This window comes from Myodes glareolus, chromosome 5 (assembly GCF_982192425.1).
Source record: "Myodes glareolus chromosome 5, mMyoGla1.1, whole genome shotgun sequence".
Classification (NCBI taxonomy): domain Eukaryota; kingdom Metazoa; phylum Chordata; class Mammalia; order Rodentia; family Cricetidae; genus Myodes; species Myodes glareolus.
In genome coordinates this window covers 61,393,289-61,417,099 of record NC_142030.1, presented here as the reverse complement: position 1 = coordinate 61,417,099, position 23,811 = coordinate 61,393,289, and the positions used below count along the sequence as shown (strand labels likewise).

Here is a 23,811-nt window from a genome sequence, read left to right as displayed (position 1 = left end):
GGTACTTACTTACTGCAAGTGTTAGATGCCTCTTTCCATGGAGACATTTTTCATTGTAGTAACTGCGCTCCTCCTTTACTTCTTTAGGTTCCAGAAAAGTAAACTCATTGTTGCCAGTCTTGGAGGGTAGGTATTGTGTCATCATTTCCCTCCACTGCCCACATCTTTTTTTTTTTTTTTTGCTTTATGGAAAATTTATTGCAATATTCCAAAAGCACATCACTTTTTCTTTTCAACATCTTGTTCTGCTGCTTCCTTTGCCCTCTTTGCTCGGATGCCAAAGATCCGGGCATTGGCCCGGGCCATGTGAAGACTGGCAAAAGCCTTAAAGTTCTTCTCTTCTTCCCTGATGACTCTGGCTTTCTCTTTTTTTATAAACATTCCCGATGGGCATCACAGGTCCTGTTAGCTGAGTGGCCAATTGAAGTTCTTCAGCTGAACTCTCTCCCTTCTTTGGAGCAGAAGGCTTCCTGGGGAAAGGATGAGCTTGGAGCGGTACTCCTTCAGGCGCTGCACGTTGGCCTGCAGGGACTAGGCGGACTTGTTACGCCTCCTTGGGTCCACAGAGATGCTGGTGGTGCGAGTCACTTTCTTACCAGTCACCCTGAGTTCCTCCAGGCTGAAGCCCGGCCAGCTCAGACCTTGGTGTGATAGAGCACTGTGGGACACCTCACCATGGGCCTGACGGGGGCACGGGGCATGGCTGTGCACTTTCGCCTGCCGGGCCTTGTGTCTTTGGATTTTGTGTGCCGGCTGGTTGAACCAAGTGTCCACTCGTTGCTGCCAAGCCTTGTGGAAGTGGGGCTTCAAGATTATGCTATTCTGGCTGGGCACCATGACTGCCTCCCATGCAGGGGAATGGCCGAGCAGAAAGGTGCCCACATCTTTTAGCTTGATCTCTATATTAAAACTTCACAGACTGGTTAGATGGCTCAGCAGGTAAAGGCACTTACATTGAAGCCTGGCATGCTACATTCCATCTCTTGAACCCACAAAAATGTAGGAGGTGACCCAGTGTACCAAGCTTTCCATTGTCTTCATCACATGTGCCACGGCACACATATGCCCCTTCCATGTTATGTGCACACACATATCCACCACAATAAAAATAAATACAAGAACTCCCAAAGGAGTCAATTCGAGTTCCATCTTGCTTCTAGCAGGACTTTGTTAGAAATAGTAATCATAGTTTTGTTTAGAACAACTTTAGGAAGAGGGGCAGACTGCATTTTATTCATGTGAATGAAAGTACTGAGACCAAGTAGAAAGTCCTGGAATTTTGGTAAGAGATTCCCAGAAATGAACTTGGAAGATATGATGGGAAAGACAGGGGGCAAACACAAGAAGCTTGAGGTGGAACTGTTGTGACTTGATGCAGCCCTCACAACCACTGATATCAAATCTCAGCAACCAGAAACTAGGTATCTCAGGCCATTTCCCAGCACCACAACAGACATGAAATAGGTAATATAAAAGAATTTTATTTTGCTCATGATTTGTGAGGTCACAGGTTTCAACGCCATAGTGGCAGCTTCTGTTGAGAGATTTGTACTGTGTCCTTACATGGTAGAAGGTGGAAGGGCAAATAAATGCACAGAAATGTAATAAAACAAGAGGCAGCCTTGCTTTATGATGACACAACCTATGAAAACTGACCCAGTATTTGAGCACAGAACCATCTGTTTATGAAGGTGCCCCAGATACTTCCTCCAGTGTCACACTGGGGACCAACTCAAGGATTCTGGGGGGGTCTACCATAGTACACGACTAGGGAAAACTCTTCCTTGCAGTTTGTCTTGCACCAATTTAAGAAAAATTGAAGATTTATAGAAAAGTATAAGAGAGGCAAGTAGGAGAGGTGCCCCCCAAACTTTTAAGGAACGTGACAGAGTTGCAGTCTCGGGGGACCTAGGAAGAGCTCGAGTTTTCAATGGTTTTATGGTCCTGTCCCACTGGGTCAGGATGGCATTTCTGGCTCCATCCCATTTCCCAGGGCCCATTAGGCGGTATTGGTAAGGGGAACATGGTCCAAAAAAAACTTCCCAGGCTAGTCTTGGATCCGTGAGGAACAGAAGTGGGATGTTGGGTTTTGAGCCTATGCACCGAGCGATCTCATCCAGGTAGGAAATGAAGTTGAGTTTGTCTTCACTAGTATCTTTAATCACACCCCTATGGGCAAAACAGAAGCAATATTCATCAACCACTCCCTATTCTACATCTCCTGAGTTATGAGATTTACTCTTCACTCTACCATTTGTTACTGCTTTGTTAGGTCACACTTTATTTTGGGAATGCTTTTCTATAGAAAAGAATGAGTGAGAGCAAGTATATTGGTGAGGGAAATTTTGCTATAGAAAGTAGAAAGGAAAGCATTTAGGAAACCAGCTTGGGGAGTTTGAGAATGACATGAGGCTTAACTCATGTCTGTCCAAACAAGATTTGTGAATGAATGAACAGGATCAGAAGGCATTTCATATATAGACAAAGAAAGGAATAGTCCCAGCTACTGGGGAGGCTGAGGGATGAGGGTTACTTGTGTTGAGGAGCTGAAGCCCAGTCTAGAAAACATCACCAAAAAGTCCATATACAGACAGCACAATTATATGATGATATTTTAAATTCTAGGCCAGGATGAAGCAATCTGGGAGTGGGATTGAATTTTGGTGCTCATCGAGTTTAAGGAGTGAGGAAGATGAGACAAGCGAGTCTTGTAAGGCGAGGAGTAAATGCTTAGACTGGATTTCCTATGCAAGGGAGGCAGACAGACAGGGTCTGAGTGCGAGACACAGGTAGCTGCACAGAACTTACTAATGTTTTCCCATAGAGAGCTCTACTCTTCTTCATACCTTTTAATGAGCTGCTCCTTTCTCGTGACTTCGGCCATCAGTTCCCGGGATGGAGGGATGCTACAGAGCCCTGTGAGCAAGACCAGAAGCAACAGGAAAGACATTGGCTTTTCTTCTTCTTAAGTTCTGCATCCTCTCATTTCTGGCCTCTCTCTGCTCCTACCTCAGAGGTTGGTGTGGAACTACACTACCCAGGGACTTCCTGGAGGTGAAATCCCATTAACTAGGGACCTTCACTGCCTGATTCTCAGAGGAATGTCGGGGGACCTAATGCTCAGCTGTGCCATCTACACCAGTCATCACGTCTGCTCCAGCAGTTGCTGGAGTTCTTCCACACCCACTGCCATGTTCCCCCTTCTCCCTCTCAACACAACCTATATTATATTGTGCAACACTCCTGTGTGGTTCTTGTGTATGTGCGTGCGTGTGTTCAAGACATTTGTTGTTTAAAGGGACACATTTAGAGCCCCACTTTCTTAGCCCTGCGAGGTCAACTATGTTAGAGGAGGTAGTTTTCGTATTGGGAAGTCTCCTGTGTGGGCAGTGTTCAGCCTCAGGGGTGCTTTCTCTGGCATGCTGTGAGGACCATCTCTGTTGTAACATGATCCAGGAATTTAGGGTAAGTAGGAAACTGAGTGCTTGTGAGAACACTCCAAGAGAACCAGAGTCTTGTGACCTCAGTTTCTTCAAGGCATGGAACTGTTCTTGGAATGTGTTTTCAGGCTCTTCCTAGGTGTAGCGGATAGGAGTGAGTTTACTTCAGATTTTTCATTGTTGCTTGCCGTTATTATTCAATTAAATGTTTAAATAATCCTTTATATGCTCTATGGAAGTACGTTTTGTTTTACTTTTTCTTTTTTTTTTTTGCCACATATGCCTGGTCCTTGTGATTGTATACAACTTGAACTCATGAGAACTTTATTCATATGATCTCTCTCTCTCTCTCTCTCTCTCTCTCTCTCTCTCTCTCTCTCTCTCTCTCTCTCTCTAGTGCGTGCTCTCTCTCTGTCTTGGTTTTTGAAACATGGTTTCTCTGGGTAGCTTTTGCTGCCCTGGGACTTGCTCTGTACACCAGACCAGCCTCAAACTCGGGGATCTGCCTAACTCTGCGTTCTGAGTTCTGGGATTAAAGGCTTGTGCCGCTACAGCCAGGAGCATGTGACCTTTCTTAACCCTCAGAGTATAACCTGTCTGAGGCTTTGAATAGAGCTGGCATGAGACATTAGTCTGCTTTATTTATCGGCCCCATCCTCCCAGGTGCCACCACTTCTAGAGAGGTGATAAGTCTCCTTAGGACAGTTGCAGACCTTGAACCCTGCCTCTGCTCATTTCAATTTTAGCCTATTCTCACGGACTCTGACCTTTCTCCAGTTATCCAGCTCCCAGAATCTAAAATCTCATTCTGTCCCTTTGGTTTTTTTGGAGCTTTACCCTGACCTACTTTATGTAAGGAACTTTATACCCTTAGCTATTCCCCCACCCCAGCTTTCCCTACTGGCCTCTGACTACTTGTGATCTTGGTAATCTGCCCTGTTCCTCATCCTATTCTGGCCAGTCCTGCCCTGCCTGGGAAAAACTGGCGATCCTAAGGTGTGTTGTGTTAACCTCAGAGTAAGGTCTGACGCATCTCTGTGCTGTGTTTTCTGCCAGGGTTTTGTTATCTTGTCAAAAACGAACAAGACTGTTTGCTGAGCTGTTTGTTGGAAGCTCTCCGGTGGACTGTGCAATTGCTTATGTGGTATGAGCCAATCCAATTGTGTCTTGCCAACTGTATCATATGAATAAATATTTTACAGCTCATTGTACACAAACAACACTAGGTAGTAAAGGGTCTTCTGTGGTTTTAAAGTTTTTGGATACTGCTGTGAAAACACTTTAATTGTCTTTAAAAAATACAAATTTTGATAATTTAATGAAGGTTTGTGATTCCTTTCCTGCAATATAAGGATCTCATAAGCTTGTCTTATCCTCTCCTTCCATTCAAATATGATTTTTGTAGCCAGACCTTGTGGTGCAGCCCTGTCATCTGAGTTACTCAAAGTCTGAGGCAGGAGGATCACAAATTCAAGGTCAGCTTGAAAAGTTGAGTAAAAGCCTGTGTCAAAATAAATAAATAAATGAATAAAAGCTGAAAATGAAGCTCAGTGGTAGATTGTTTACTGGCCACATGCAAGGCTCTGTGTTCAAACTCCAGCACTACAAAACACATATTAAACAGAGCCACCTAAAGAGTCAAATAAATAAATACAAATTGAATACTTATTAACGTAAGGGAGCAAAGACTGCTTTAAAAAGTATTTGTTATTTTATGTGTATGAGAGTCTGCCTGTATGTATGTGCTGGATCCCTTGAAATTGCTCATAATTTGCCATAGAGGCATTGGGAACTGAACCTGCTTTTTTTTTTCTTCTTTTTTTTTGCAAGAACATTAAGTTTTCCTAGCCTCTGAGCTAATGCTTCAACCCCAAGCATGGGTTTTCAATTCAGGTTGGTGTCTATTGCAATTACAGTGTGAGATTACTGGTGACTGTTTTTGTTTATTAAGGTTATCTGTTTGGTCCCAAAGTGAATGCTGTTTATATTTAAAAACAATACAGCTGGAGTTCTCTAAAATGCTTGCCAACTTAACTGGTGTGGTAAGATGCCAATAGTAAGAGCTACAGTTATGGCCTAGTGCACTTTCAAGGGGGGTCAAGTACTCTGGTAATTGTTGTAAAAAGTACACATTTTTAAAAAATCCCTAAAAAAATACTATATAGATGAAAGACCTGAGCTCTTAAGAGATCTTTACAAAGCTAATAAGTTTCAATCTGGGACTGGACCCCACAAGCTGCATCTCATGACCTTTAGCTTCTTGGAGCAATAACAGACAAGAAGTAATGCCCAGAATCAAATTTTTATAAGCATGTGTGAACAGTTATGAGGCAAGATAGACAGACAGGGAAAATTATGTGGGCGTGGGATCTGGTTGAAGTCTTTCACCAGATCAGAATCAAGAATTCCTGCACAATTAACAATTGCTGTGAAAGTTACTTTTCTGCAAAGCCAAGATGTGTGTACCTTACTTTGTTCCCAAGAGCCTTGTTTGATCAACTCCAGACCTTCTTCATACTGGCTCGTCTTGAACTTCTTTCTGTGGTGAAGCCAAGGATCTTTCAATCCCTGCTTGGGGGTCTTTGGGACTGAGAGAACAGCTTAGGCTACAGACTGCAGTGTGGGGCAGCGTCTCTGCTCTACCACACTTGATAGCCACTGTCTCGAGACTTTGAATTTCATCGCAGGATGTATTATTTCAATGTTATTCTTTGGAAGCAATATAAAATTCCTCTTTTAGTGCCAAAAGGCAAGACTGAACTAGAGTAGAATGGGATCTTTAAACTTCTGTTCATCTAAAGCACTTGATCAGCTCTCTTACCTTCAGTTGGATGAAATGACATAAACACGTCACATATAGTGTCGCACAGATATATGGTTAATTGCTCATTAATTAGCTTCTAGTATTTTACATTACTTTAGCTCATGTCTGTTTGATTAGGTAAATGGCAGGCCAGTAACTTTACTATTTAGTTGATGCGTTTGTGTTTAAATGCAGCAAACATACCTTTAAATACTCTTGTAGTCCATCGTGCCTGGAGCTCTGTGCCAGCTAAGATAGACCCCGTAAGGCTGATCAAGCCAATAATGGCTAATGTTGTTCTCTCCAAATTTGGGGGAAAGACTCGCTTGTACAGCATGATCTTCTTTGTACAAAGGCTTTTGAGAGGTTCTTCAAAAAAGGGAAAAGAAAATTCGTATCCTGTACTGAAGATCACTGCATCAATGTTGACTTCTATTGTCCCATCGTCAAAGATGATAGAGGATTCTGTAAAATCCTTGATGCTGGTTTTCATAGTGACTTTCCCACAGAGGATGCAGCTTGGCAGCTCATCATTCACGATAAATTTGGATTCTTTCCTTTGACCGAGGAGAAACATATTCACTATAGTTACCTACAAGGGACCTTAGCAAATGATTTCTTCAGTCAGTTTTAAATTATCTGCCAAGTCAAGGAAGTAAGTTGACCAGTGTCTAATTTGAAAACAATAACTGCGTTTATAAAACATGCTTGTTTCCTTACTCTTTGTAGAAGGCATGTGGAAAATGACTCTTTCCTAACTCAATTTGCAATTCCCTTTTTAAAAATTACACACACACACACACACACACACACACAGAGAGAGAGAGAGAGAGAGAGAGAGAGAGAGAGAGAGAGAGAGAGAGTTTGCAGGGACTGGGTTCTTTCTCCTGTGTGTTCTTGGGACTGGACTGGGGTTCTCGGGTTTGACAGCAAGTGTCTTTACCCTCAGGCAGTGACCCAGCACTTTCTTTTGACTCGATCCACTGGAATTCACTTCTAGAGCAGTGCTTTTGCTTCTTTTTCTTCTGTTTTTTCCTTTTCCACTTAGGAAATTGAACAAGGGCCTCACGTATGCCAGGCAAGTGGTTTACCTCTGAGCTATACCCATTGCACAGAAATGCTTAAAGTATAAAGGCAGAATATACAACTAAATATTTGATGATCAGCTTGGGGTTCCATATCATCCAGGCCCCCCAAAGTTATATTAGATCAAGAAAAAAAAATCAGTAAAAAAACTATTTGTGTAAAATAAAAACCATTAACCTATTTACACGAATGGTTATTTTTGTTATTAAACAGTTACATCAGTCACATGGTCTTTATAAAACTGACAGAGGTCACACTGTCGTCCGTCACTTGCTTTCCTTATCCTTTAAAATAGATGCTGCTGAAGAATATTTGAGTTAGGCATATATTATAGTCACATTTAATGACATCACGTGAATTCAAAGTTCTTTTTCCTTCCCAATGTGTAATTCTACAGGGCGGTATTGTAAGAAATACTATTTCAGGAACTCCTGCTTTCTGGAATTATTTCAGAAATTCCCACCTCTAACCACCGTCAGACCAGACATTTATCATAAAACACGGCGAAAGACAGCCGTCTGTGATCACTGATGCTGTGCACGCTGCATTTCTGGCTGGCAGCAGTTTCAAGAAGCCTCAAAGCCAAATCAAATTTCCTTTCAAGTTGGAAATGAAATTTTTCATCCTTAACTTTATTCTAGCATTGTGACTTTACTATTGTTGTTACTAAACAGAGACTATGCCTGTTTCAAGAACTGCCGTGGAGCTTTATGGGTAGTGTCCCAGGGAAATAAGCTCGTAGCAGGAGGAACTAAGACAGTGCCGTGTAAGACAGTGTAGTTATAGAACAAGTAACGTTCTGGATAATACAGAATGAGGAATGTTGAGTTAAAACTCCCCATCAGAAATCCCAATGAGACTGACAATGAGATGCTGGCTTGCTCACTCCAGTTAGAATGGCTATTGTTTTTCTGAAAACACGTGGGTGAAGATATGAAAAAAAGAGGACTACTCGCACTCTTGGCGGGAATGTAGACTGTGCTCCATCCAAAATGGAGAAGAACCTAGAGAGGTTCCAACACCACCAATAACAACAACTAACCAAACAACACAAAAACCACGACTAGATAGCATATGTCTGTCTCACTTCTGGGTATAAATCCAAAAGTAATAAATCATCATTCCAAAGAGATGTCTGCATGCCTGTTTTAACTGTGGCATTATTCACAATAGCTAAGGTATAGTCATCCTTAATAATCACCAACAAATGCATGAATAAAAGTGTCACACCATACACACACACACACACACACACACACACACACACACACACACACACACAATAGTGTTTTCAGCCTAAAGAAAAATGAACTCTTCCAGCTCAGAAAAGGTGAGAGACTTGAAGAGTATGTTACATGAAGTACATAAAACAAAAAGGTAACTTGTTGCACTTTCATTACCATGTGTGGAAGCTAAAATCAGAATAGTGGCTACTAAATGTGGGGAAGATATCAGGGAGAGGAAGGATGGAGGAGAAAATGGAGGTCGGCTTTGAATAGCAGATGGTCTATGCATTATGGAACTTCACTGATGTGAAATTTGTATATATTAGTAAAAATGGTGAAAACGAACTGAAGGTTTTCCATGAAATAAAAAATTAAGTACCCTTTTGCAACGCTTAATCCATAAATCTCATGGTTAAGTTGCAACTGTTTACCAGGGTTTATAAAACATGAAGGCAGAACGCGTGCAATGAAATTATTATATCTTCTTGTGAGCATCATATTGAAAGGGTAGCCACCACCCGAAGAGCGGCTTATAACCCAGGCACCACTTCTAGTGCTGAGAAACACCTGGAAAGAAAAACAAGAAGGATAAACACATATCAAACACCTTGAAGTAATTTTTTCCTTGACGCATTTCAAATTATATTCTGGTTTTCTAACACAGATGACCATATGACCAGATGTTCTTGTTGCTATTATTACCCTAAAACACATCACTTGATTTATAGTATCTTCATTATATTATTTGTAGAATTATGAAAATTGAGTTGTAATAGTTGTAAAATATTGTAAAAGTATTATATGCTTGTCTGGCTATGTGTGTTTGTGGTCTACATGGGTGCAGATATGTGTGAATGTGTATGTACATATGTACAGAGACCAGAGGTGAGCCTCTGGTGCCATGTCTCAGGAGTCATCTACCTGTTTGGCTGTTTGTTTGTTTTGAGTCAAGATCTTTCATTTGCACCTGGGGCTCAAATATCAGGTGAGACTGTCTGTCCAGTGAGCCCCAGGAATCTTCTTCCCAACAGTACACATAGGATGGTTTTTTATGGGGTTCCTGAGGATGGAACTCTGATCCTGATGTTTTCGTTGCAAGCGTTTATGTGGGTGATTAGGCTAGGTCTCCAGGCTCTGGTTTGGCAAATTTTTTAAACATATGAATAACAGAGAATTAAAAGGTTTAGAAAAGCAATTGTAACTAAATTAAATATAAACCTGTTCTTTGAGATTTAATAATTTTCCTATAATACATGCATGTGAACTATATCTCTAACTTATGAGTTGTTCAGTATTTCTAAAATCATCTCACATACTTAAAAATTAAAGATTGCTTTTATATTTAAACAAAGAACAGATCTGATAGTAGATCTGCTGGAGTCTGTGGTAGTTTGAATGTATTTGGCTCCCATATGCCACAGGGAGTGCCACTATTAGGAGGTGTGGCCTTGTTGTAATGGGTTTGACCTTGTTGGAGGAAGTGTGCCATCTTGAGTGTGAGCGGACTTTGAAGTCCCCTACGCTCAGACTACACCCAGTGTGAACACAGGCTCCTTCTGTTTCCTGTGGATCAAGATGCAGAGCTCTTAGCTCCTTCTCTGGTACCATGTCTGCCTGCATGCTCCCATGTCCCCATGATAATAATCTAAACCTTTGAAACTGTTAGCCGTCCCAACTAAGTGTTTTCCTTCATAAGAGTTGCTGGGTTACCTGGCTTCTCTGGAGCTGTGGATTGCAGTCTGGTTATCCTTTGCTTTACATCTGTTATCCATTTATGAGTGAGTACCTACCATGTTCGTCTAGGTAACAAGGTAGATCCTAGAGGGATACATAAATCTCACTGGAAAGGGAAAATAGATGAGATCTCCTGGGTAAACTAAGGGTAGGAGACAGTAGAGGGGAGAAGATGGTGGGTGAGAACATGAGGGAATGGGATAATTGAGTTGGGGAAGGGATTGACTGGGAGAAAAATGAAAGAGATATCTTCATAGAAGGAGTCATTATGGGGTTGGGAGAAACCTGGCACTAGGGAAATTCTCAGGAATCCACAGGGATGACCCCAGCTAAGACCCTAAGCAATAGTGTAGAGGGTGCTTGAACAGGCCTTCCCTGAGTCCTACCTGGCGGCCTCAGAGCTAGCAGAAATGGTACGTCCACCATTTTGAAATTGGAAAGAGGTGGAGCCAACATCCAGAGCAGCTGCAATTAAGCTGCTTACTATTTTAAAGGCTCTTCAAAACAGTAGAGAATTACAGACAAAGCAATAGGACAGATTCAAACATAAAAGTCCTCCAAATGGGTCACAATGTTGAATAAATTAAGGAGGCTTGAAAGATAAAAGATAAAGAGTATAGAGATTCATAAAATAAAGTTAATGCTTTAAAAAAAAGGTTAAAGTCTTTAAAAGACAGTGTACAGATAGTCATAGATTAAAAAAAAACAAGCCACGTAAAAATGGAAAATTCACAGAGAGTCTGGATTATATATATTTTTGTGTTTTCTTTAAATTTCTTGACTGTAAAGGGGCTAAGTACAGTAAGACATTTCATTGTGTGGTCTGCTAAAATAATCCAGCATGTATATTATAAAGGTATAATGACTTCAGAATTTGGGTCCAAGGATATGATGCTTTGGAAAAGAGGTTCTTCTTTTGTTTTCACAGAAGATGAGAACATGTGGATTGCTTCTAGATCAATATGGTATGATAGACCATGCCCTCCTAAAAGGTTGTTGTGCACACTCTCAAAAAATTACTTTGCCCAACTGCTGACTGAGAGGTACCTAGCAAACAGGATACACCATGAAAGACCTGATTAACAGCGCCCCCATACAGCAGGAAGAAGTTTGGAGAGAAATAAGTACGTTCATATTCCCAAATATTGCTTATAAACGTTCTTTTACATTTAAAGGGGGAGATGATATAGATATAATTAATTCACATTGGTATGAATCTTGGTTTGCTGATATAAACTTAAGGTCAATTTTGTTATATGTATATGTGTTTCTGATCTTGATTAAGGTATTGTGATTGTGTAGTTCATTTAAAAAATGTTATGTATAATTAGGGAATATAAGTTGTTAATGGATAATCATTGATAATAGTCATGCTTGGAGTCATGTTAGTTAGATTTTCAAGATGTGCATAGATATATTTCAGATAGTTATTCTTCATATCTTTCAAAGACTACAGAATATGGCTTTTAAAATGTTTTAATAACTTAGGGCTTTTCATGACAATGAGACATATCTGCTCCTGGTAGCACCAAGCTATTTCGAGAAGAAGATGGGCATCGAAGAGGCTCCTTATGGACTTAGTTAGCCATTTGGGCAAGAAACTCCTCTTGCCTGGACTGCTGCATAAACTGGACATAAAGAACCTGCAGAGAGAGGACTGCTGAATTTGCCTAAAGGTGAGATGATCCTTTGGGGTTCCTGATTCATGAAAGAGTCTGTGAGACATTCTGCAGAATACAGAAGAAAATGACTGAACTATCTTTAAAATTTCCTGCTTCATGAAAAAGTCTGCTGGGTACTATGGGCCTGTAAGCTGAAGATAGATGCCCCAACGGTACAAAAAAACTTTGGGTGCTGTACAGGCAGCAAGATGTCTCTGTCGTTTCTAGAGTTTTGGAAGTTGCTTATTTCTTGTTTACTTAGGTAATATATCCTTCTGGAGTCTTTGATGGAGTTGAAGAATTGATAAATAGTTATAGTTTTCCTTTGTTATGATAAAAGATAGAATAGATCTAAATATTGTAACTCTAATTCTTGCTTGATACCTGTTATATGTAATTTTACTATGTTAAAGTTAAAACCTTCCTTCCTTTTTTGTTTAAACAGAAAAAGGGGAAATGCTGTAGGATGTATTGCTTTCATTGGTTGAATAAAGAGACTGCCTTGGCCTTTTGATAGGGCAGAAACTTAGGTAGGCGTGGAAGACAGAACTGGATGCTGGGGGGGAAGAAGGGAGAGTCAGAGAGAGCCGCCATGGAGTCTCCAGAGTCAGACATGCTGAATCTTTCCTGGTAAGCCACGACCTCGTGGTGACAGACAGATTATTAGAAATGGGTTGAATCAAGATGTGAGAGTTAGCCAATAAGAGGCTACAACAAATGGGCCAGGCAGTAATTTAATTAATGCAATTTCCATGTGGTTATTTCAGGTATATGCTAGCCAGGAGCTGAACGGCCGGGACAAAAAGCAGGCCTGTGTCCTCCTACTACAGAGTGGCACCCAGTGTGGTGCGCTTGCCGCTCTTCCTACAACACTTCTCCTATAATCAGATAGGTGACTACCCTAGCAGTCATCATAGAGCCTTCATCAAGTAACTGATGGAAGCAGATGCAAAAATTTATAGCCAAGCACCAGGCCAAGCTCTGGGAGTCCAGTGGATGAAAGGAAGGAGGGATTATATGAGCAAGGGGGGCCAAGATCATGACATGGGAATCTATAGAGACAGCTAAACCAAGCTCATGGGAACTCAGAAACACTAGAATGACAAATGTGGTGACTGCATGGGGCAGAACTAAGCCCTCCTTATGTGGGCGGCAGTTGTGTAGCTTGGTCTGTTTAAGGGGTCCCTGCTCGTAGGACCAGGATATATCCCTGGTGCATGAGCTGGCTTTTTGGAGCCCATTCTTTATGGTGGGATGCCTTACTCAGCCTTGATGCAGCGGGGAGAGGCTTGGTCCTGTCTCAATGTGCCAGGCTTCGTTAACTGCCCATGGGAGGCCTTACCCTTTGGGAGGAGTGGATAGGGGGTGAATTGGGGGTGGAGGCGGTGGAGTGAGTAGAAGGAGGGGTGAAAGGGGGAACTGTGGTTGGTATGTAAAATGAATAAAAATTAAAAAATAAAATTGAATCAACATTTCTTGCTTGTAAATGCATTAAACATATAATAAATACACTTAAAATATTAAAAAAATTGTTGCTGTGGTCATGGTGTCTCTTCACAGAAATAGAAACCCTAATACAGAAAAATATGACAAACAATCTTACCATTGAGTTCTAACATGGGGTTTTGATAGAATTACAGAGGGTTCATGTAAAAGAAAGATGACTAGGTGTTGGTTGCTTATAATCCCAGAGTTTGGGATTCTGAAGCAAGAATTAATTAAGGTTTGGTGAGGCTGCATAGTGAGATCTTATTTTGTTCACTTGGTTTTTCTGGAGTCCATTGAGCACAGTCAGCTTCTGTAAAGTGTGTTCTCCTGACATGGCAGACGAAGAGTGGCCTTGGGGCTTTCCTCATTTACCTTATGCCAACATAATTTACCAATCGGGAAGGCGTTTTTGGTCTTGATAACTTCTCTGAGACACTGTTCATGCTGATAAGGGCGGAGACACTGATTTAGAAATAGTGTACCTGGGATGCTATTCTACTGAGCTCCACTGCAATGTCTCCTCCAGAGTTCCCAAGACCAACCACCACGATGCGCTTGTCCTGAAAGGCATCTGGAATCTTGTACTCTTGGCTGTGGAGGATCTGTCCTTTAAACTTATGGATTCCTGAGTCAAGGAAGGATAAAATTACTTGAAATATTTAAGCTATAATTCTGCAGTACACAATGATAGGGAAATTCTAGAGACAGACGCGTGTTGTTTGTATCACTACTCAAGGAAGAAGACACATGAAGAACCAGTCTTTCGGGGATTTGGTGAGGTCAAGTACAGATCTCTAGCAACCTGCCTTGTTAAAAATCCTGATAACTGCTGGGGAGATGGCTTAAGATGGGTAAAGGTGCGTATTGATAAGCCTGACAACCTGGGTTTGATTTCCAGCAACCAAATAGTAGAAGAAGAGAACAGACTTTTACAATTTGTCCTCTGACTTCTGTGTGGACACCATAGTGTGGATACTGTGAATATACATGTATATAATAAAGGTCGTGCAAAATAAGCCCATGGGTAATATCATATCAAATGGGGAGAAGTTTGAAAGCATCCCTTATGTCTGGGGCAGAGCACAGGTGCCGATGATTACTACTTTTTAGTGTGCTACTGGAATTCCTAGCTGGAGCAATAAAGAAGAAGAAGGGAGAAAAGCATTCAGTTCAGAAAGAAGGATGTTTTCATTGTTGGCACAGAATATGATTTTATATATAGAAAATGCCATAGATACCCCCCAAAACTCTCATAAGACTCATTAATTAAGCAAAACTGTAATATACTAAACCAACATACAAAAATCAGTATTATTGCTGTATATCAATGGAAAAAGATCTGATACAGAAATGAATAAAATAATTCCCTTTATAATAGCTACAGCAAAATAGCCTGGAATACATTTATTTAAAGAGGCAACTTATAAAAACATTGATGAAGAGTCACTGGAGGGTGCAATGGGCTAGGAGATAAGCCATCAAACCTGATGATCCGTCTGGGTTCAATCCCTGATATCAAACCCAGAAAAAACAGCATTTCGAATATTGCTTCTTGAGAAATTATAGGATGAATTCTCACTCAATTCCTACACATATTTTAAACTGAATATTCCGTTTATTTGTGATTGATTTTTAAAATAATATTTCCAAGAGATGGCTCACTGAGTAACAGTGCTTGTTATGTAGCCATGACGACCTGAGTTTAATCCTACATCTGTGTAGAAAGCTGGATGTGGCCTCAGTCATGCCTGGAACCCAGGTGCTGTTGGAGGTGAAGACAGGATGCTTTGCTGGTTATCAGCCCAGCAGAAGGGCCAGCGAGAGATGCTATCTCAAAGGACTAAGGTGGCAAGTTATAGAGCAGAAGACCCAACATCTTCCTTTCACCTTTGTGCATCTGCACACAGGCACCTGTACATGTGTGTATGCCACACAACAGATACTGTGATCACATGCACATATAAAAAATAACAGAAGAAAAGACAACTTTAATTACTAATCGCCTTCAATGTCACTAAGAAAACAGACTAGGAGCAGTTTTACTACATTTCAGTAATCCTCTCTTCCATAATTTTTATTTATCACATCTGAATTTGAGTAGCTGTCAGCTTTTTAGATAACTGATTAGGACCTCAAAGAGAAAAGTTTACCAATTATAAAAATGTAATAAAGAATGTGCCCAACTGTTTTCAAAGGAGATTTTGAAACGCCCTGATTGGAGAGGTGTAATAGGCAATTTTAAAGGGTGAATTTATTCATTTAAATATATGATTTCTGTTTTGTTTCCTTTAAAAACTACCTGTCCAGCTTCTGCACTCTTTTACTTCAAGGTTTTGAATCATAGACCAGTCCTGATTCAAATGACCTTTCCAAATTAAAGCTTCTTAAAAATGATAGATCTGATATTTTATGTTTTAGTTGATCACTATATTGAAGTGGACATGTATGATAAGGCTTCAATCACAGTGCTTATACTAGTACACAGATAGTAAAACTATACACAAAACAGGACATTTTACCACTCAAAATATTTTTGTGCCTGTAATTTCTAAGTAAATATAAACAAATATGACATTTTCTATAAGCCTGCTGAAGTATTTTCAATTATGAGCAAACCATTCTTCCTCTAAAAGAACCCAAAAGAGTTTTGATGGACTCAGGTAGAACTGACTCACCAGGGAAGGACTCCAGTGGTAAACGGGGACTCAGGAATTGCCCAGTACAAACCATGACAGCATCAAATACAGCTCTGTGTTGTTTGCCCTCTGTCTCTGTGACAACATCCCACTGGCCAGTTTCAGAGAAGTCTGGGCGTTGTGTTACTCTGAGCACAGTAGTCTATAAGCAAAAGACCAACACTGCCTTTGACTCTCACACTGTGACTGGTATAAAACTTCTCTACTATTTTAAATAGAGTAACTTATGATATAAACAAGGCTTGTAAGTATCAGTTATCTGATTCTTAGATAAATTAAGCACCGTGTATGTTCTCAGAGGTGCTCCTAAGTGGATCAGGACTTAGAACAACTGGATCCCTCCATTGAAAGGAGAAAAAAAAAACAACAGGCCTTTTTGTTGGTGAGAAGGGAATGAGTCATAAACGCTGATGTGTTGAGAAAAGCCAGGAAAGCAAACTCTCCTCCACTATACTTTCCGTGTTGAGAGTTATCGTCACTTCTTCCCATTGGGTTTCTTAAATAGAATCATTACTTTATTCTCAGGAAAAAATTCTAAGTTTTATCCATAATGCGGCTGTGGTAGTTTGAAAAGGAATGGCCCACAGACTTGTATTTGAATGCTTGGTCCATAGGGAGTGGCACTATTAGGAGGTGTGGTCTTGGAGTAGGTGGGGCTTTGTTGGAGGAAGTGTGTCACTGTGGAGGCTGACTTTTATGCTCAAGCCCCGCCCAGTACGGCACATAGTCTCCTGTGGCCTGTGGATCAAAAGGTAGAACTCTCAGCTCCATGTCCAGCACCATGTTTGCCTGAACACCACCATGTCCCCTCATGGTCCACTGTGATGATAATGGACAAATCCTCTGAAACTATGAGCCAGTCCCAAAGAAATGGTTTCCTTTGAAAGAGTTGGTCTCTCTTCACAGCAAGAGAAACCCTAAGACAGAGAGTTTGACACTTAGAAGAGGAATCAGGAAATTCAGTATTTTAATGATCTGAGTAAGGAACAGTGAGGAAATTATCTATCTTATTCCTATCAAGAGAAAAATAAAAGAAAAGTTTATTTGGTTATCTCATTTCCATTAGATTACTGACTAGGCCAGCTGCCATTCATGAACTTTCCATAACCCAAGCCATCTTACCTTAAACTGGATATATTTCAGGAGGTCAAAGTGCTCAGCAAATTCCCTGAGATACTCCCAGAATTTCTTGTGGTCCATGAAATTGGGGTAATCTTCTTGGTATGGGAAGTCACTGTAACATGACATTTCCTTGCAGACATTTGTCACTAGTGACCTGTAGACCCTGGTCATTCCGTCCTTGGAAGTTTCCTGTAGTGGAGATATAATTAGCATACAGGAAAAAAGGAACAAATTTGAATAGACCCTTAGTTGCCTTGGTGCTTCATGGTCATCCATAAGAGGGGTTCAGAGCAATTAGCATTGTATTTATAATTTTAAAGAGTTCCAGAAAACCTAGAATTGGGTGCCCATACTGTCATGATAAGACATCCTTATTGGGACAGGAATGAGTAAGTGCAGTATCTTTGCCTCATCACAAACAAAGCAGCTGATGACAGTACAAAATTGTCCTTAAGTGATTCCACTGAGGTAAGGCTCATGGTCAGTCTTGGCCATGACATAGTGACTCCTTCCACTCATGCTAGACATGTCTCTCCTTGCCTTTCTCCAGGGAAATGCTTTACAGTTTCCCCCATTACACTCTGTTCATATTTGCAGACTGTATTATTTCCATTGCCATTAAAAACATCAAAGATTCTAATTTTAGGAACAAAACCCAATCCCCTCATTAGCCTTTTCTCCCTCCCTCCCATCTCAAACATCAGAAAAGATTCAGCATATGCTGGCAACCTCTGCTTCTTCCTGTGTTCCCTAGCCCATTCTCTGGTCCTGATCTCTATCACTGAAAAACAAAACAACGAAAGCATCTACCTTCTAGGCACCAACGAACTTCTTATGTCTGAGGTCAATCTCCATTTCCCTCTCAAGGTTCTTCTTTCCCTGTCCTTTTCTCCTAGAGCCCGTCTGGGACGAAGGGGTTTGGAGAAGGTAACTGTTGGGGTTCACAGCACTGGTGATCTGAATCTTAGAGCCTCTTTCTTATGTTGCATTACAAGAACCTCTTTACTGTGTCTGTTCTTTTTCTTGAATATGTGGAGGATGGTGAGGGTCCCTGCCTGTTTTGTGCACCATTGTATCCTGGCAGGGCGACATGATAAATACATTCTGAATGAATGATCCCTCTGTAAGACCTAAACAGTGTCTTGGAGTTGGGGCACTACTACTTTACTCCAACTTCATCCTCACAAGTGTGCAATCCTCTCCTTCTTCACCAAGACTGTCCAGCTTGCAGGATGTGGCACTCTGCAACCTTTAGAATGTACAAGACCAGAAACCATCACAAACAATGTTGATATTATAATGATAACAGATTCCACTCTTATTCCAGGTCCTTGCCTATGCCTTGCCAATTTCTAAGGTTCCTTCATCTCATACAACATCCCACACAGGGTTTATCATGGCACCACACACATATTTCGCTCGATGCAGCGAGTTCCTCCTGTTCTGATAACCAGGTGAGCAGAAGCTGCATGTGACCAGATCATGATTACTGGGCTAGGAGGATGGGAATTACGCACGGCAAACTTCCACAGTCCCCCGAAGTCATCACTTCTCTCAAAGCAGGTGGGTTCCAGGTCTTCATCCAAGCAACACTTGATAGAGGACAGGCCACTCACGCCAGCTCCGATCACTGCGACTTTCTTGACCATGGTATGTTCAGTGTGAAGGTCAAGGAAAGCTTTGTATGGTACAGTCAGAAGAGAACGCTTGACATAGGACTCAACCTATGTAGTGTTGGAAATACTCCTATTTGCTCTGTGGGTGAAAGTAGAATCATAGTTTGATTAAATATTACAGGTTCTGGAATTGGGCTGTTTTGACTTAAAAAGTGGACTTACCTCTATTTAGTTGTGTGGCCTTGGACTTGCTGTCACACTTCTGTCCTCCTTGCTTTTCTCATCAAGAGAATGCAGGTGATGGTGAAAATCACTAGAGTTTTTGTGAAGGTTAAATGACTGGTATTTGTTGGAAGGGTTCAGAAGTACACGTGTTACTGGCAAGTGCTCAGTTAAATCCAGCTGTTGCTTTTATTACTGAGTTTAGTTAGTACATTTTACCCAGTGGGACTCCTGTAGCCTCTCAGTATTAATGGAACCTTTCACTCTCATGTCGCTTTCCCAAATATTCTCCTAGAGATATGGCTCAGTGGTTAAGAATACTGGCTTTTTCAGGGACTTGGGTTCAATTTCCAGCACCCACAGGATGCTTTACAACTGTCTCTAACTCCAGTCCTGGAAGAGCTAATGTATTCTTCTGTTGTCCTCAGGAACCTGTCTCACACATTTCACATACATAAATGCAGGCAAAATGCTCATGTATACAAAATAATGAACTAAACAAGCTTCTAAAAGTAATATAAAGCTAATAAATCGAAGAAAATATTTTGAAATACACAAGATATTTTATGCTTGTTATGTAAAATTAGTCTATAAATTAACAATAAAAAATTTGTGTGAGGAAAGAATATATTTTCAATAAAAGGGAAAAATAATAAGACAGAATACCAATTGAGCAAATTGACATGGTGGGCAATGTATACAAGAAAAGCATAGCATTAGCCAAGAACTACATGAAAACCTGTTTGATCACATTAATGATACCAAGCCCGAAGTAACAGTTTCCAGCTTTCAAAAATGAAGTTTGAAGAACGGAGCTATGTTCAGTAAGTTAATACATACACGGCAGCAGAGCAACTCTGTGCATGCACCGCTCATTGTGGGGGACCAGGAACACACGTGTGTACTATGCCCACGGGTCCAGCAAAAGAAACCCAGGGCTCCTTCCTGCTGATATCTGCACTGCTCTGTGAGGCAGTCTCCCCACAGCTGAGCTCCTGGTGCTTGCGCCAGCGTGGGCATCCTGCTGAGCTGAGTGCTTGAGGTGTCCTGTGACCCTGTCATGGAGGCTGTCTCTTCCCCTCTGCTCAGGTTGGAGGGGTTTCTCAGGGCTTCCTGCTCCAAGCATACTGGTGTTCAACTCTCTGTGAGGGTTGGTGTCTCCATACATGGCTCATTGCAGTTCAAATCTGTATCTCTTCTATTTTTACCAAGTTCGTTTTAGAGTCTTTTAGTTCAGAGTGAGTTATGTTGGAAAGAGAATGGACATTAGAAGCAGCAAAACAAGGTTTGAACTTGGCTACTGAATAAGAATGGACCCATAGGCTCATAGAAATGAATGTTCAGTCACCAGGGAGTGGCGCTATTTGAAAAGATTAGGAGGGTTAGGAGCAGTGGCTTTGTTAGAGTAAGCATGCTACTAAGGTAGGCTTTGAGGTTTCAAAAACTCATGCCAAGCCCAGAGTGTCTCTCTCTCTGCTTGTGGATCAGGTGTAGCTCTCGTCCACTGCCTACATGCTGCCATGCTCCCTGCCATGATAATAATGGACTAAGACTCTGAAACTGTAAGCAAGCTCAATTAAATGCTTTTCCTTATAAAAGTTTCCTTGGTGAGGCCTGTTGGACTGGGACTGAACGAGGACGTGATTCAACCAGATTCTCTGAATGTGGCTGGCCCGGAGCCTTTTTGAAAAGCCATTGACAATGACACTGGGACTTGCTTCCTCTGCATATACTGGATTTTGGCACTCCAGTCTGTTTGGACTCTCACCTTCCCTGGACCTGGAGGGAGGGGGGAGGAACTTGAACTTCCCACAGGGCAGGAAACCCTGACTGCTCTAGGGGATGGAGAGGGAGGAGGAGAGGGAGTGGGGGGAGTGGGAGGGTGTTAGGAGGAGGGGCGGAAATGGAAACTTTTATAATTTAATAAAAAAAAAGAAAAAAAAAGTTTCCTTGGTGGTGGTACATGCCTTTAATTCCAGCACTCAGAGAGGCAGAGGTCGGCGGATCTCTGTGAGTTAGAGTTCAGCCAGTCTACAGAGTAAGTTTCAGGACAGCCAGAGCTACACATAAAATTTCTGTCTTGAAAAACTAAATTAAAAACAAACAAACAAACAAAAATTGCCTTGGTCATGTTGTTCATAGCCATAGAACAGTGACAATAGCAGCTGCTGGAAAGCTATTGGACTCACCTCCCAAAACAACAACAACAACAATAACAACTGAAACAATCTCAGATAGACTGCTGGTAAAATAAGAAAAATACCTATGTTGACGGACTCTGTAAATAATATCATGTTATTTACATAAAATGACCCATCACAAAATATTTACTTGCTGTTCATTCCTTCCACCCTTTCTCCCTCGGAGAGGTAGCGCCTGAAAACATGCAAACGTGACAAACATACCTGTGGATTCTCTTGAGTTGAGAAGAACACCTGGATTGCTTCTCACCAGGAATAAAACGGCCTTCGCCAAGAACACTTGAACTGCTCGGCCACTACGAGAAGCTCTGAAGCTGTCAGATCTCTGCTCTGCTCTGTCTTTCAAAGACACAGGAGAAGTGGTTGTTGATTAAATTGGTGAAGAGGCAAGTATCTGAGTAGAATAGACTAGCAGCAAAGGAATCCGGCCACTGCCATGCCCTGGGGACATCTCGTACAGGGACTGAAGGGACTGAGCTAAGAGTGGAAATCCGAGTGAGAGAGGCTCAGTGATTAGATCTGAGAAATAAAGTCTTAGAGACAACGAAAGCAGCGAGTCAGGCCATTGCATGATGTAGAGAGGCAGACATGCAGACGGCACATGTGGTAGGTCCTGTCGAGCAGTTGGCCCTGGCAAAAATCCTGGCACTATGTCTTTTGCCCAGTCTGGAGTGGACCACGGGATAAAACTGGACCACAGCACCAGTCTTTCTAGTGCTGATTATTAGCTGATTACAGAGACACATCTGCACACTTCAATATTAGGATCTGAGTGCCATGACCTTCTGAGAGTGGTAGCCACTTGAAAATGTGCTTTGTATCAGTAAGGGAAGGTCATAAGGAAGATGGACATGGAGAGATCTGAATTCTGCTTCGGTTTCTGCCTGTAACCAGGTATGTGACCTTGCCCGAAATTCTTGAAAAGGTACAGTTAAAGTAGTTTTCTCTTTCTATCAAGTTGGAAGTATCACGTCTGAGACAAAATTACTCATAAAATAAAAACAAATCCACAAGAAAGGAAGGAAGGAAGGAAAGAAGGAAGAAATAAAGGAAGGAAGGAAGAAAGAATGAAAGGAAGGAAGAAAGCAAGCAACACAACCCTCAAACAAAGCAAAAACCTAACAAACAGCCAAGCTAAATCCAGAGCTAACAATCAGTTATGAATTGTAACTTGAGGGACTAAGAAAATGTGCCATCTCTGTCAATTCTAAAAACGCTAAAACATGAGAAATACTATATTACTCTCTGGCTGGGAGACCTGAGTTTCTGAACTTGGACCTTCATACAACAACAAAACTCCGCCTCATACCTGCTTGACCAGCACACAGTTCTGAGATGTGGAAAAACATAGGTGACAGCAGACTGCAGAATCAACTAGGGTTTCTTAGAAATCGCCATTTGATGATGAGCTAAGCTGATTTACTGTCACTGTGCTTTCCTGGGTTTTTCCTATTTGGGTTTCCAAGGGTCGTTCACTGCTGTACCACACCGAGGTCAAAACGAATGGAGTAGGATCGCTGAGGGACTCATGGCTGTGACTGACTCAGGGCCTTCCCGTTGGAGGACGTCCTCCAACTTTACTCTCCTTTCTGTCTCCTCAACTCGATTGAGCTAGCCTCAGTCAACAGGCTCCAGGAGCAAACACACTCCTGCAAAACACCCAGGACACTTACCTTGCAAGCATAGAGCAGATTCTTGGATTTAAAGCCAAAAGTTAGAAGTCAAAGGTGGTGTTTGTTTTATGACACAAGGAAGAAGCTTCTATCTCGGAGCCTTGTTTTGAGAAAAGTGTGCTAACTTTGATCGAACTCTTCTCGCTTCAACACAAAAGCCAGCTGCTTCTTCTACCGCGCTGTTGACAACAGGGAGTTGTGTTAAGAGAGACTTGACACTTCCGCAATTTCCGTGGAGGTTTGAGTGACAGCTATGAGTGCAACTTTCAGATTGGAAAGAAAGGAGTCCCGCCTCTTTCCACACCCTCCTCAGGACAAGAGCTAAAATTTCAAGGCACTGAAAGACCATGCTGTTATCATTGCTGCCTTTAGAGGGCGCCAAACTCTCATTCTTTTCAGCGACACCCTGACTTCATTCTCTGTCTTATATATTATATATTTTATATATATTAAAATATACATTATATTAATATATATAATATATTAAAAATATTATATATTTTTATTCTTGGAGAATTTCTATATGTATTCAATGAAATATGATCATATCCGCCCACTACTTCCCGCCAACTTCCCCCATCCTCTCAACACATTCCAACACAATGGCTTCATTTTTAGTTTGATCACTAGGAACACTTAGTACTACTGCCCATACGTGGATGGTATGGGTTCACTGACTGGAACTTGGGAAACCTACCAGTGGCTATTTGATTCTCCTCGTAAACCAACATAGGAGCTATGAAAATAAAAGGAAAGAAATAAAATGAAAAGGATAAAATAATCCAGGCCACCACATTCTTCTATGCTTGGTGTTCTGGTGTTCTTTCTTTTTTTCTCTCCCTC

The 23,811-nt window shown here is 41.4% G+C and overlaps 1 protein-coding gene and 1 pseudogene across 3 annotated transcripts; both read right to left on the bottom strand.

Annotated features, from left to right (window-relative positions):
• Nucleotides 1–219: 219 nt before the first annotated feature.
• LOC125391513 (large ribosomal subunit protein eL13 pseudogene) lies at nt 220–861 on the bottom strand (annotated as a pseudogene).
• A 600-nt stretch (nt 862–1,461) lies between these two features.
• On the bottom strand, nt 1,462–23,227 carry Fmo4 (flavin containing dimethylaniline monoxygenase 4). Of its 3 annotated transcripts, none has more exons than XM_048420989.3 (10): nt 22,969–23,227; nt 21,500–21,634; nt 18,774–19,011; nt 17,257–17,445; nt 16,114–16,276; nt 13,921–14,063; nt 8,935–9,122; nt 6,448–6,800; nt 2,847–2,916; nt 1,462–2,169 (listed from the first exon to the last, which is right to left on the bottom strand). In XM_048420989.3, exons 3-10 carry the CDS (start codon nt 18,903–18,905, stop codon nt 1,752–1,754), a joined length of 1,656 nt encoding a protein of 551 aa, XP_048276946.3. In that variant the 5' UTR covers nt 18,906–19,011; nt 21,500–21,634; nt 22,969–23,227; the 3' UTR covers nt 1,462–1,751. The 3 variants fall into 3 exon arrangements, with proteins under 3 accessions (XP_048276946.3, XP_087762475.1, XP_087762477.1); XM_087906349.1 differs by having other exon boundaries at nt 21,500–21,630; XM_087906351.1 differs by lacking the exons at nt 18,774–19,011; nt 21,500–21,634; nt 22,969–23,227 and adding an exon at nt 18,067–18,753.
• Nucleotides 23,228–23,811: the final 584 nt, after the last annotated feature.